At 38.9% G+C, this 12,550-nt stretch overlaps 1 protein-coding gene across 1 annotated transcript in view; it reads left to right on the forward strand.

The window, feature by feature from the left end:
- Lcch3 (Ligand-gated chloride channel homolog 3) overlaps window positions 1–12,550 on the forward strand; it is a 623,958-nt gene that overhangs the window by 419,368 nt on the left and 192,040 nt on the right. Inside the window, exon 6 of the mRNA XM_070282243.1 lies at window positions 3,273–3,776. Coding sequence (XP_070138344.1) covers window positions 3,273–3,776 — 504 coding nt within the window. The remainder of the gene's footprint in view (window positions 1–3,272; window positions 3,777–12,550) is intronic.

Consider the following 12,550-nt stretch of genomic DNA (forward strand, 5'->3'; position numbering starts at 1 on the left):
TTTATAATATATATATTATAAAAAAAAATTATAATACTCTCTGCAAGGGTATAAAAAGGACATTAGTATACCAAAAAACTAAAATCAATTTTTTTTGGTTCGTTGCAGAATGTTTAGTCATTTGATTGAAATGGTATTTAAATTTAAAAAGGAAAAAAATAATAATATCTAGAAAGTTTCTGAAAAAGTTTAATAATTGTTATTAAACATAAAAACCAATAATTTTATAAAAAATTCAAAAATCCAAGTTCACTTAAAAATCGAAGATAGAGAGTAAAGTTTAATGTAAAGAGATTGATGATGTTAAATAATATGTTAATCTAAAGTTTCTATAACAACATCAAATGTACACTTTTTTTTGGCCCTTTCCAGAATGTTGAAGCATTGAACACAATTGTAGATAAAATTCAAAAGATAGAGTTTCAAGGAATCGGACCCATGGATATACGAGATAAACAGCATGGTCTAAAACGGATCCCCTGCAGCCTAACACAAATACATAAGTGGTGCGCTTATCGCACTTGAGAAAGGGTCAGCTTGCAGTGCGTTGATAAATAGTTTTAAATAGATTTAAGATTTTCATGTACATATATTTCTTAAAAGAGAATTTTACAAAATAAAAACCGAGTCCAAACGGAACTCATTGGAGTAAGACCTATTATTTGGGGCTTCTCTTAAACAATAGCAGACTCTCCCGGGTGTCCTTCATGGGCTAGCTCGACTACTCGGATTCGAAGTAATGTCGGGACTACGATGCGGTTACCTCACAAAAGGCGAGCCTCTTTAGCTGATAGTCGAAATGGATAGATCAGTTTTAAAGATCCTGGTTTCCAAAAGTCGTACTCCAGGCAGGCCATTGCATCGAAATGTTCTTCGTCTTTTGCTAAATGCTTGGCGATTTCGGAAATAGTCATCGATTGGGGAATACTGTTTTCGATGACTCGTAGTATGCCGTAATCCACATATCTGTTACCCGAGTCGTCAGATACCTGACAGAGCAGGCATATTAAGTCAGATATGTTATCTTTTCCCGCCTTATAGATCTCTTTAAACTTATAGGACTGCAGCCGTAGTAACCATCTCTCTTTGCGGCTGACGGTTTCGATGTCGGTCGAAAATGGCCTCCAATTGTTTGTGGTCCGTCATGAGTTCGAAGTGGAGCCCTGCCTGGTAAAAGAAAAACTGTTCAACCGACCAAACCAGAGCTAGACTCTCTTTTTCTGTTTGAGAATAAAGTTTCTCAACAAAGCTTTACTAGCGAATGAGATAATTAAGAGATCACCTTCTTTTGGAAACTGCAGCAGCACCGCTCCAAGCGCTATTGGGCTCGTATCTGCTATTAGCCGAGTTCGATTTCGCGCGTTAAAGTATGCGAGATTTGGTACCCTTTCCAGCCGATCTTTTAAATTTTTAAAAGCATCTCTTTCGACTTCGCCCTAGTTGAATTTTGGGTCCTTCTTCAATTATTGTCTTTGGGGGCTCCCTGTAATCTGTCAGGTAAGAAATAAAATTTTCCGACGTTTGTCACTAAGCCAAAAAACTCCGAGTATCTTCCTTGTTGACTGGGTCTCGAAACCTGATTAAATTTATTTTATCCGGATCCACTTCGATCCCCTTATCCGAAATGATATTTGGTTTGGATGTTTTCCAAATGCATATTTGTTCCTTCGGTAAAACACCTTTTTCTTCGAATACGAGGAAAATAATTACAACGTCAATGTAATTCATAACGTTGGTAAAGCGAGCCGGTAGCTGTATCCAAATTGATTCCAAAAATAAGGTTTTTGATTTTTTGATTTTGATTTTTGAGGTCTCTATAACCTTTTGGTGTTTGGAGCACCGACTTCTCGATGGAGTCACATAGAAAAGTTTTTAAACCATTTTTGACCATTCTGAAACCAGAAAAAATCTTATTTTAGTATAATTGTGGCTTGTTTGAACGCAGCCGCTTAATAATTTTGTTTTGATTCGTATTCATTTACAGTCAATCTCATGTTTGGCTTGCTCAAGATTAAACTCCTCGGCTCTTCTTCCAGCTTGCCGAGATTTTACTCTTTGGCACAGCCTTTTTTTCTCTTTTTCATTACTTTTTTTCTCGGCTTGAACAGTTTTAACTCTCCCTAATATCCCCAGGTATCCACAATATTCAAGACTTTTATTCAAGTCGGTTAAGGACTTATTTTATTGATAAACACCTATAATGTTATCGACTGCCGATCTGCACAGTTTCTCATGGACTACTTGCCCCATCTTGGTCGCCCCATTCGCACTCTCTTTGTCAGAATCGGTTTTCTCATTTGTGACATCAGCGCTCATTGCCGACTCCCACAGTAGGAATTGTTTATTTGGTTGAATATAACACAAAACCGTGTTTCAATATTTTTAACACCCGAACTTAACCGTGTTAAGTTAGAATTTTTTGTATACCCTTGCAGAGGGTATTATAATTTTGTCCAAAAGTGTGCAACGCAGTGAAGAAGACATCTCCGACCCTTTAAAGTGTATATATTCTTGATCAGGATCACCTCCTGAGTTGATATAAGCATGTTCATTTCCTTTGCACGCAGTATATAAGTCGAAACGGCCGGGATCGGCCGACTTTATCCTATAGCTTTCATATAACTGACTGATCAGAAATGGTATATCTTTGGTGTTTTTAAAGTTAGAGAGTTCATTTTTTATGAATGCTACTTAAAAAATACGACATGCCAAATTTAATAAGGATCGGCCGACTATATCCTATAGCTGCCATATAACTGAACGATCGGACAACTTGTGTGTTTTTTAATTAAGAAAGCTGGAACTTAGTACAGATTATAATTTTGGTCAGTTGATTCAACCTACCAAATTTCATAAGGATCAGCTGACTATATCCTATAGCAGCCATATCTGAACGATCGGAAATGACCCAACTTTTGTATTTTTGAATGTAGAAAGCTGGAACTTAGTACTGATTATATTTTCTCCGGTTTTAACTTCAAGGGTATATCAACTTCGGCTCCGTCCGAAGTTAGCTTGCCTTTCTTGTTATTTCTTATTTTTAATAAAAGAAAATAATTTTAACAATAAATTTGGGCTATTGAACATTGCACTAATTTTCTTATCACTATCGAATTTGATTTTTTTTATTTATTTGTATAGTTAACCCTCTGAACTTCTGTACTTTAAAATTTTTAAGCTGAAGTCTAAACTTTTGAAGCTTGATAGCAAATGATATAAATTTCATTGCTGTTCACTTAAATCACAAAATAATTATCCTTTTTTATTTACAGATGGATATACAGTAAGCGATGTTGTAATGTATTGGAAACCAATGCCAGTGAGAGGTGTAGAGGATGCGGATTTGCCTCAGTTTACTATTATTGGTTATGAAACAAATGATCGTAAAGAACGATTGGCCACTGGAATATACCAACGACTTTCGCTTTCATTTAAATTGCAAAGAAATATTGGATATTTTGTTTTTCAGACCTATCTTCCTAGCATTTTGATCGTGATGCTTTCGTGGGTCTCATTTTGGATTAATCATGAAGCCACAAGTGCAAGAGTTGCTCTAGGAATTACGACTGTGTTAACCATGACTACAATCAGTACAGGAGTTCGTAGCTCTTTGCCTCGTATATCCTATGTGAAGGCTATTGACATTTACCTTGTCATGTGTTTCGTATTTGTCTTTGCAGCTCTTCTTGAATACGCAGCTGTAAACTATACTTACTGGGGCAAAAGAGCTAAGAAGAAGATAAAAACATTTAAAGAATTTGAGCGTCGAAGAATGGGTAAGAGAGTATTTAAAATATCAATCAGAGTTTTATAAGAGTTATTATCCCATAATTTAAAGGTATTTTTGGGCTGACCAAATAATCTCCGACTAACATCTACGAGTTTTTCACTTCTTTAAGCGAACCTGTCATGTTATTTTTTCGCATTACGTTTTTATCTACATTTTGCTGTAAATCGGTGTTTGCCAACATGATATTGAAGTTAAATAAGCTTTGCACTTCATAAACAAAACCGTATCGCTCCGCGTGTGCTGTAATGGACTCTCTAGAAGCGGTCCTTCAACTCAAACCAGCGGGTCCTTTAAAGAAACGCTCTAACACTTGAATTTAGGACTCTTCAAAGGGACCTCCAACTCAACGCTATAAGCTTCCTTAAAAAGACTCGACCCGATTCGCTCCAATGGGCCTCCTTAAAAACGGCTTGGAGTGCCCGTTAATCCTCCTGGATTCTGCTCCCGCCATCCAAGATCAAGCCACTTTCCCAATGACTGGTCGCCATCCGTGCCTCCTCGCCCCTCTCGGCCACGGACTTCTGCTGTTGCTATGTGGACTTTGAGGGCCCGTTCACTTTGCGTTGCCTCCACTCCTTGCTTCTTCATTGATGCTAACCCCGACGCTTTTTTTTTAAACACGGCTGCGCGTCCGCCCCGAGAACCGTTATGTTCCACGTAATCTCTGCTTTCTCACAACGCAACGCTCGCAACTATTGTTGCTTTTATTGTCGAGCTTTCAAAAAAAAAATTTTATCGTTAATAAGACAAACTATGAGCGAATTTAAATGATAAATTTTATGCACTTGACTCTCAGTTTACCAACTTGTTGAAACTAACTTCTTTTGTCATGGATATATTTCGGAGTGACTTACAAACAGATGAAATTTTCACTGACTTAAGAAAAACATTTGACTCTGTTAACCACTTACTCCTTTTAAATAAGCTCATTCTTGTAGAACGATGCTGGTTGTCGTGTCATACACACCCCTTGTTTGATCATTGAGATTTTTTAATGACATTAGTCCAATCAAAAAAAAAGTCAAAAATGAGTTTTTTACAGACGCAATAAGTTATTTATTTGGCGGGCAGATGAAACTCGAAGATCCAAAACAAATTTAAGGTGCTAAAGGGTGTCACTGCATGTACAGAATGTATGTTCGTACGGCCCGACTTGATATTGGGAATCTAAGTCTCTCGATAACTAAGGGGGGGCCGCCCAACTAGAAGTTGCAGAGCTAAAGCTTTCTAAAGATAGGCTCGTTGAAGTCGACCGGCCTTAAAAAGACTGCTTGAGACCAAAGGGGACCCTAAGGGAATTTGTACATACCAATACATAATTAGTAAACGTAGTTTGCAGGCAGCTGCTGCTGACCGCCTTATTACAGCCTTAGAGCCTTGTTAATAGTAATGCATCTACAAACATGCTCTAAATGGATTTTTCCTAGTAAAAGGAGTAGAAACTTGTGTCCTCTACTCCTTAGCCGTTGTAGATTGACACATACTTAGCATGATCACTTAGAGTATTACAAGTATGTATGGACTACAATTGTCTCTACTACATAACTTGGCTTTGGTCTAATTCCAAATTTACTATTTTTAACGTTTTACCTGAGTAAAACTTTTCCTTGTAATCTTCTACACTTTTCTTTAATCTCGGATTTATACCCGCGATTCGAGCCATACGTCATCCGGCCAGCGTATGTCTGTCTGTAAAGGAGAACTATATATTATATTGGTAAGTGTTGAGTGGTAATTTATGAGTCAGTGGGGATTGTTAGCCTTTAGTTTTTAGGTAATCCTCCTCTCTAGGTGAGTGCCAAGATAGTCAAACTCGTTGCTATGTCGGAATTTCTCTTGTGTAGCGAACGGTTGTGAAACGACCAGAAATAAGCTACTGCTACAGAGTCGAAAAGCCATGCGGTTCACTCTATTGAAAGTGCTTTATAGCTTTTCCTCTCATGTTTTACCTTACTTTAATGAAAATACTAAACACTAAACACGGTAGGAACCTTATGAACCGATGAAAAAATTGATCAATTCTGATCAATTGAATAATTTTTTCATAAGTAAGTAAAGTACAAATATTCGGTTGTCCCACATAAGTGAGACAACTGACTTCGTGTTCGATTATTAACAAAAATGTTACAAATATTATCACTAAATATTGATTAACAATGGTAACATAGTTGCGAAGCTGTAGCGTTTACTCACGAACGAGATGGTAGGGATGAGAAAAGAGCTTAATTTTTTTTTTTTATGCTTCGCTTTTACGTTTCTTGGAATTTTTTTTTTTGTTTTTTGAAATACCACGCTATGCCGTTGATTGTTCTCAGTATTTTTTACTAGGCTTTTTGGACTGTGTAAATGTTGTTTTTGAAATTTCCCCAACGCTGGGGACGCCCCAACGCAACTTTTCAAGAGGACTTTGTGGTTAGAAAAACGGCACGACTGAACTCTTAGTTTAAACAGCATTCTTTTGGCCTCGATGGAGCGGCGACAAGTGAGACTTCTATCATGATTAACTTGTTAGTTAACAGTAAAGTAACTGTTGTTTTTTTACTTTATTTCCCAATAGGGTAGCCATTTTTTTACCTTGAAAAGACGGCTGGACAACGGTTGATGCTTATAAGGGAGTAAAACTCCAGCTTGGCCAGGTGTAGGACTCCAGCCCCAATCATATGGTCGTCGGACATAAAATTACATTTTAAATTTTTTGTCTAAAGATAACACTCTTGGAGCTTTTGCATGTTCATTGGAAGCATATTTTTCACCAATTCGATTCTAAAGAAAAACATAAACTATATCCACTAAGTGTACTAACGACCTCGAGCATCGGAGGACGCATTAAACAAGTCAATTAAATCACTATAGACGGAATTACGGAATTAAATCACATCAAAACGGCCTTCCATCAGTAGAAGAAAACCTTTCTATTTATCATCCTTGACGTCTTTTAGGCAATTGGGAGAGAGTAGCTTGATGGTCCCACCTACAAGAGTAAGCTCCTATTACAGATATATGTACCTAACAACTCGCGACCAATATCCATTTTCGCCAACGACACAGCTATTTTAAGCCATCTAAGCTTTCTTATTAGTTGTCTTATTATCTTCTTTTAATTTTCTTTTCGACCGCTCGTCTTCAACTTGTTCGGCATCTCAAGCGAGCATCCATTTAGCTTATTATCTTATAACGGGCGCTCGCACCCTAAATTGGCTTTCCATTGTGTAATTCCAATTTCAAATGCGGCCAAATAGAGATTTTTATAACGTTTAAAATTAAATAAATTTTGACTTTTTATTTACTGGCATTAAAAAATTTTAATGACCAAACATTGGTCATCCCCGACGTGATAGTTAATATATTTAAAAAATAACTAAGGTCAAACAAGACCCGCGAAACCACATGTGGTGTGAAACAAACATTTCATATACAGTCTTTTGTGAACAATTTTCGTTTGTACATAATAATAAACGAATTATAAAATTTAATATATTATACATAGGCATAAACATTAACGAAAAATCGCCAGTGCATATACATTCTTTCGTTCCACAACTCAAATGCATTCGCCCTCGCATAGATTTCATACATATATACGTTCCACAACGCAAGGGAGTTCGCCCGCATACAACTTCATACATATATACGTTCCACAATTCCGCTCTGGTTCTGAGCGAACAGTGGGACAGATAGGGTTCGCCGCGAGAAAATAAATTTATGAGCGATACAATTTTTGAGCCGGAATTATTTACGTCGGGATGGTCGGAACTTAATATAATCAATCATGAACTCCAGCGGCGCAGTCACAGGAGCACCCACTCCAACCCGTAAAACTATTTTAAAGTGCAAGGTCCTGGGTATTCTCCAGGACTTATAGATGATCCAAGGAGCTCTTCAGCCTGTTTTCAAGGTGGATGATGCCATGCTCCACGTCCGACATAGCCAGATACTCACCACGTTCAGTGACTTCCAGGCCATCCACGAGAGCTTGAGGATTTGGACATTTCTCAGATCAGTAGTGACCTCTGATAGACTGTTTCGTAGCTCGTAGCGACGATGCATGGCGAAATCGAGCCCAAGACGACCCTTCGCTCTTATTGAATTGTTTTACCATGCAGGCTGACCCAGGGTTAAGTCAAAGTCTTCAAGCGTTTACCTTCTGCGGTGAATACTTGGAATATGCTGAGTTATAATTGATTTTCTCTACAATCGTCGGCAGCAATCCTCGTATTAGTAAGGTGGAAAAGCTGCAAAGGTTGCGATCTTGCCTTCGGGAGTCCGCTTTCGAAGCAGTTAGTTTCTTGAAAATCTCCGACGAGAATTATGATGTTGTGCTAAATTATGAACGAGATTCTAGCGCATGTGAACGAGATTCTGGGCTTCAGTCTGTTGGTAGGTAACTCAATAACAGGTCTTCGAAGGTTATCCGACAAGTTCAATGCCCATATGCGACCCTTGAAGAATTTGGGTTCGTCAAATCAGATCGCCAGCTGCATCATCGTTCAGGTTCTGCTTCAAATGTTGGACCCAGCTACCTTTGCTAAGTGGGAGGAGAGTCAAAACTTCTCAAGTTCAGATAGCATCCCTACTTGTGAGTTAATGGCCAAATTTTCGGAGCAGCGATGTAGGAATGGCTAGGCAGCTGCAGCTCCGGAGGCGCGAAACATTATTGACGGTGTCTGGTATTTGCGATACCGTCTTTGGGACAGACGGATTCCTTGTTAATGTTCTCCTGCAGTCCCACTGCTCTGGCTAACGCCGTCATCGCGAACAATATCACGGACCTGCAGCCTAGTTTTAGTTCGGATGTCTCCAGTTGGAATATTCCGAGCAATCGTTCTTTGGCTGATCCTGAATTTGTCCGTCCACAGCGCATCGATCTTCTTAGCGGAGCCAGTCTTTTTTATGAATTGCTGTGTGTTTAGCAAATTCAGCTCTCAGCCGGCCTGCCGTTGCTGCAGAAAACCCGACTTGGATGGGTCGCGTTTTTTGGGCACAAAATCACTCGTTTCCACTGTCCACAAGGATTTTCCGAAGAACGAAACTATGCTGGATGATCAGTTAGATTGTCTGCTCCGGCGGTTTAGGGAATTCGAAGACTGCTTCGAGCATGTCTAAAGTTCTTGCTGATGCGAGCGTCATTAGCCAATACATCCTTCCACACCTTTGTGTTTTAAAGGAGGACAATTCTACAACCATACTCAGGGTTGTTTTTGATGGATCTGCTGTCTTCACTTCTGGATATTCATTGAATGACGTGTTGATGTCTGGCCCAGTTATTCAGCCAAAGTTACTGCACATTCTGTTAAGGTTCCGATGCCATCGGGTGGCCATTACTGGAGATATTTGCAAAATGTATCGGTCTGTCAGGGTTTTCCCTGTGGACAGCTATATTCAGTGCATTCTTTGTCGGAATTCCACTGAGTTAAAGGTTTTTAAGCTGGATACTGAACGAAGCTTATCTCATTTTAATCAGTTCAGGCAATTCTTCAGTTGGCAGAGGATGAGCAACTTATGTTTTCAAAGGCCAAATAACTGCGTTGCGACTTTTATGTGGATGATCTTCTTTCCGGAGGCGTCTCTATAGATGAAGCTATTAGCATATTGCAGCAAACATCCGGGATCCTCGTCAAAGGCCAATTTCGGTGAAGGAAGTGGTGCTCCAATTTTGCTGGGAGATCGGGATCCAGATCGGGAGTCTTTCCTATGGTTCGATGATGGCAGCAATTTAATAAAGACTCTGGGTCTCGCTTAGGATCCTACAATTGACCACTTGCTTTTTTTTTATTTGAAGGAATTCAGTCAACCTCAAAGCCCACTAGGCGATATGTACCCACTTCCTTGAACTAGGCAGATATCCTCTCGCGTGGTGCTCTTCCCAATAAATTGATTGAGAATAATCTGTGGTCTCACGGTCCTCCATTCTTTCTTGGAGCCCAAGAGGAGTGGCCAACCGCGGTCCCATCTGAGAAATCGACCCTGGAGTTACGTGCCAGAGTATTACTTATTCAGTCTCCGTATGGATGTAACAGCGGTTTCTAAGTACGCTAATTTGTTTCCAGGACTGCAGAGGGTATTCGCTTACGTATACAAGTTTTCTCAACGAATTCGCCAGAAAGGTGTCACGGCTAGCGATATCAAGTCTGGAACGCAGCTTTTATTGCGACTTGTGTAGCGCACTTGCCTCATTCTCTTCCTTTTTGGATAAATTTGGTCTGTTGCGTGTAGATGGTCGCCTAAAAATTCATCATTGGATTTTGATAGTTAGCATCTAATTATACTTCCTAGAAGCCATCCAGTTACGCTGGCTATAATTGTTGATTTTCATGAGCGGAATTTACATACAGGACCTCGCGCGCTTTTGGCAATCATTTGGTCCCAATATTGGCCAATTGGGAGGAGAAAAACGGTGACGAAGGCACTACACCACGCCTCGGTTGCTGGAGCATATCTGCCTGGACTCATCTCCCGGAGCAAAGATTTTTCGGTTGCCAGGTCCTTGGAGTCACTGGATTTGATTTTTATGGGTCTTTTTATTATAAGCTAAAAGTGCGTAATAAGGCTCAAATAAAATATTTATCTGGATATTCATCTCCGTTTATCTGGAGCTAGTAAGGGATCCGTTAACAACTTCTTTTCCGAAGGCCCTGAAGTGGTTTATGTGCACCCGCCCAAGGTCTCAACATATTTGTACTGAAAATGCAACCAACTTTGTTGGAGCCAAAAACGAGCTGATGGAGCTGATCCGACTATTTATAAGCGATGAGCATCTACGGGCTCTGCTGGAGTTTTGCTCTATTTAGTCAATCGAATGGCATTTTATTCCTTTTGGATCGGCATTTCGGTGGTCTGTGGGAAGCGGCTGTTAAAACCCGTCAAGCACCATTTTTACCGGGCTATTGGATCTTCACTTCTTGGATTCAAGGAGCTGCGAACTTTGCTGTGCCATATTTGGGCTGTCATAAGTTCACAAGCTTTATTGTCTCTTTCAGAGAATCCTACAGACCTCGATGTTCTAAGCCCAGCTCATTTTTTAACTGAGGGTACGTCAGTCAGTTTCTTCGAGCCCGATGTCACAAAGCTGAACTTAACCGGTTGGACAGCTGGCAGCGCGTGTCTTTCCTGCAGCAGACTTACTGGTCTCCATGGAGGGAGGAGTACCTTAACATTTTGCAACAGCGCACACTGGGGTAGAATCCTGAAAAGATGCCTTTTAATAAACGCTTTCTTCGATTGAGATGAAATTCGATATCCTTACGTTTTTTGGGTCACTGATCGCGAATTTGAAGTAAAAAGCCATAAATTCAAAATGGCGGACCCAATATGGTGGACTTATCTCTTTAGAATTGAACGGATTAGGTTTAAATTAAGTGGTAATTTCACTTCCTAAATGAATGTAATGTTCTAAAAAAGATACCCATTAGTAGAAAAAAAAATTTTTTTCAAAGAATAACATTTTTACTTAATTACTTAATTACTTACTTATACTTAATTATTATTGAGAATACATCTGAACAATATTATCTTCATCATTATCTTTGTCATCATCATCTTCTTCATCATCTGACTTGTGCACGGCTGAAGCTTTCAGCATTAACAGTACATACTTCTTTCGGAATATTTTTTTCTTTTATTTTTGCTGGTTTTTGCTTGCTGCTTATCATAGGATCAGAACTTAGAAGAAAAAAAATTAAAAATATTTAGATATTTTTTTAGATACACTTTTTCTAGATACAGATTTAGATACACTTTTAGATTTTTCTATGCTGCATTTTGTAGGCGAATTGTGCTCTCTGTAGCGCTTGAAGTACTTGTTCCTTGCCTCCTGTGATTCTTCTGTCAATTGTCCGTTAGGATGAAGATGGATCAAATACTATGGATCAAATGGTCTATGGATCGAATACTTATGTACTGTAGGTGGCATGTAGTACCATGAATATAAGGAAACGAAATATCTGGCAGTATCAAGTGCATATCTTGTACTTTTCGGTATCTATGTCAATCCCACTCGCCACAGCTATCAATATAACGTGGAGTTTTGTTAATTAAAGTGAAATTAAAGTTTAAGTTAATTAAATCAATATCTACATTAGTAATTTGCGCGGATAACTTTGTATTTTGGAAGAAACGCCTAGCCGTGTTTCCATCGTTAGTATTACCGAAACCCTTCGGTTTTTCCACAATTAGTCCACATTTTTTTCTAAACTCTTTTTGTTTACGAGCTTTATTTTCAGCAACGAGCTTTTTCTCATTTTCCCCACGAGCTTGCCATTTGTTTATAGTCAGCTTATATGCTAAATGCAGTAGACATTCCAAGCATCGAATTCAACCATGTAGAACAGACAAACCAAAATTCAAATTATCTATATTCACTTTCTTTAATACAATGTTATCTATATCATTGAAATGTAGTTCCACCACACAAGAAGCATTTCATAGTTGAAGTTGTTCCTGTAAGGGCATTGCACACCTTCCCATGTTTTAATGTTTTTGAACCGTTACTTATGACGCTTTCTTGAAGACTCGATATTTAGATTTCCATCTCATTTGTTTGAATGGACACATCAACGGATTCCTTCTGAAATTCAAATCTTATTGGTCTACAATGTCTTGTTGACCCAGGGCTTGGGTTATGCCATATGATAACATCCTGAGTCATCAAACGAAGCGGTACGAGACAAACGATAAATACAGCTGAATCGTTAGCTTCAAAGTCTTGAAACGTTTGTTTATAAGAGCTGTGTCCCAAGGATCCATCAAATCCCCACTTAGATA

The sequence above is a fragment of the Drosophila bipectinata genome, chromosome XL (assembly GCF_030179905.1).
Source record: "Drosophila bipectinata strain 14024-0381.07 chromosome XL, DbipHiC1v2, whole genome shotgun sequence".
Lineage (NCBI taxonomy): Eukaryota > Metazoa > Arthropoda > Insecta > Diptera > Drosophilidae > Drosophila > Drosophila bipectinata.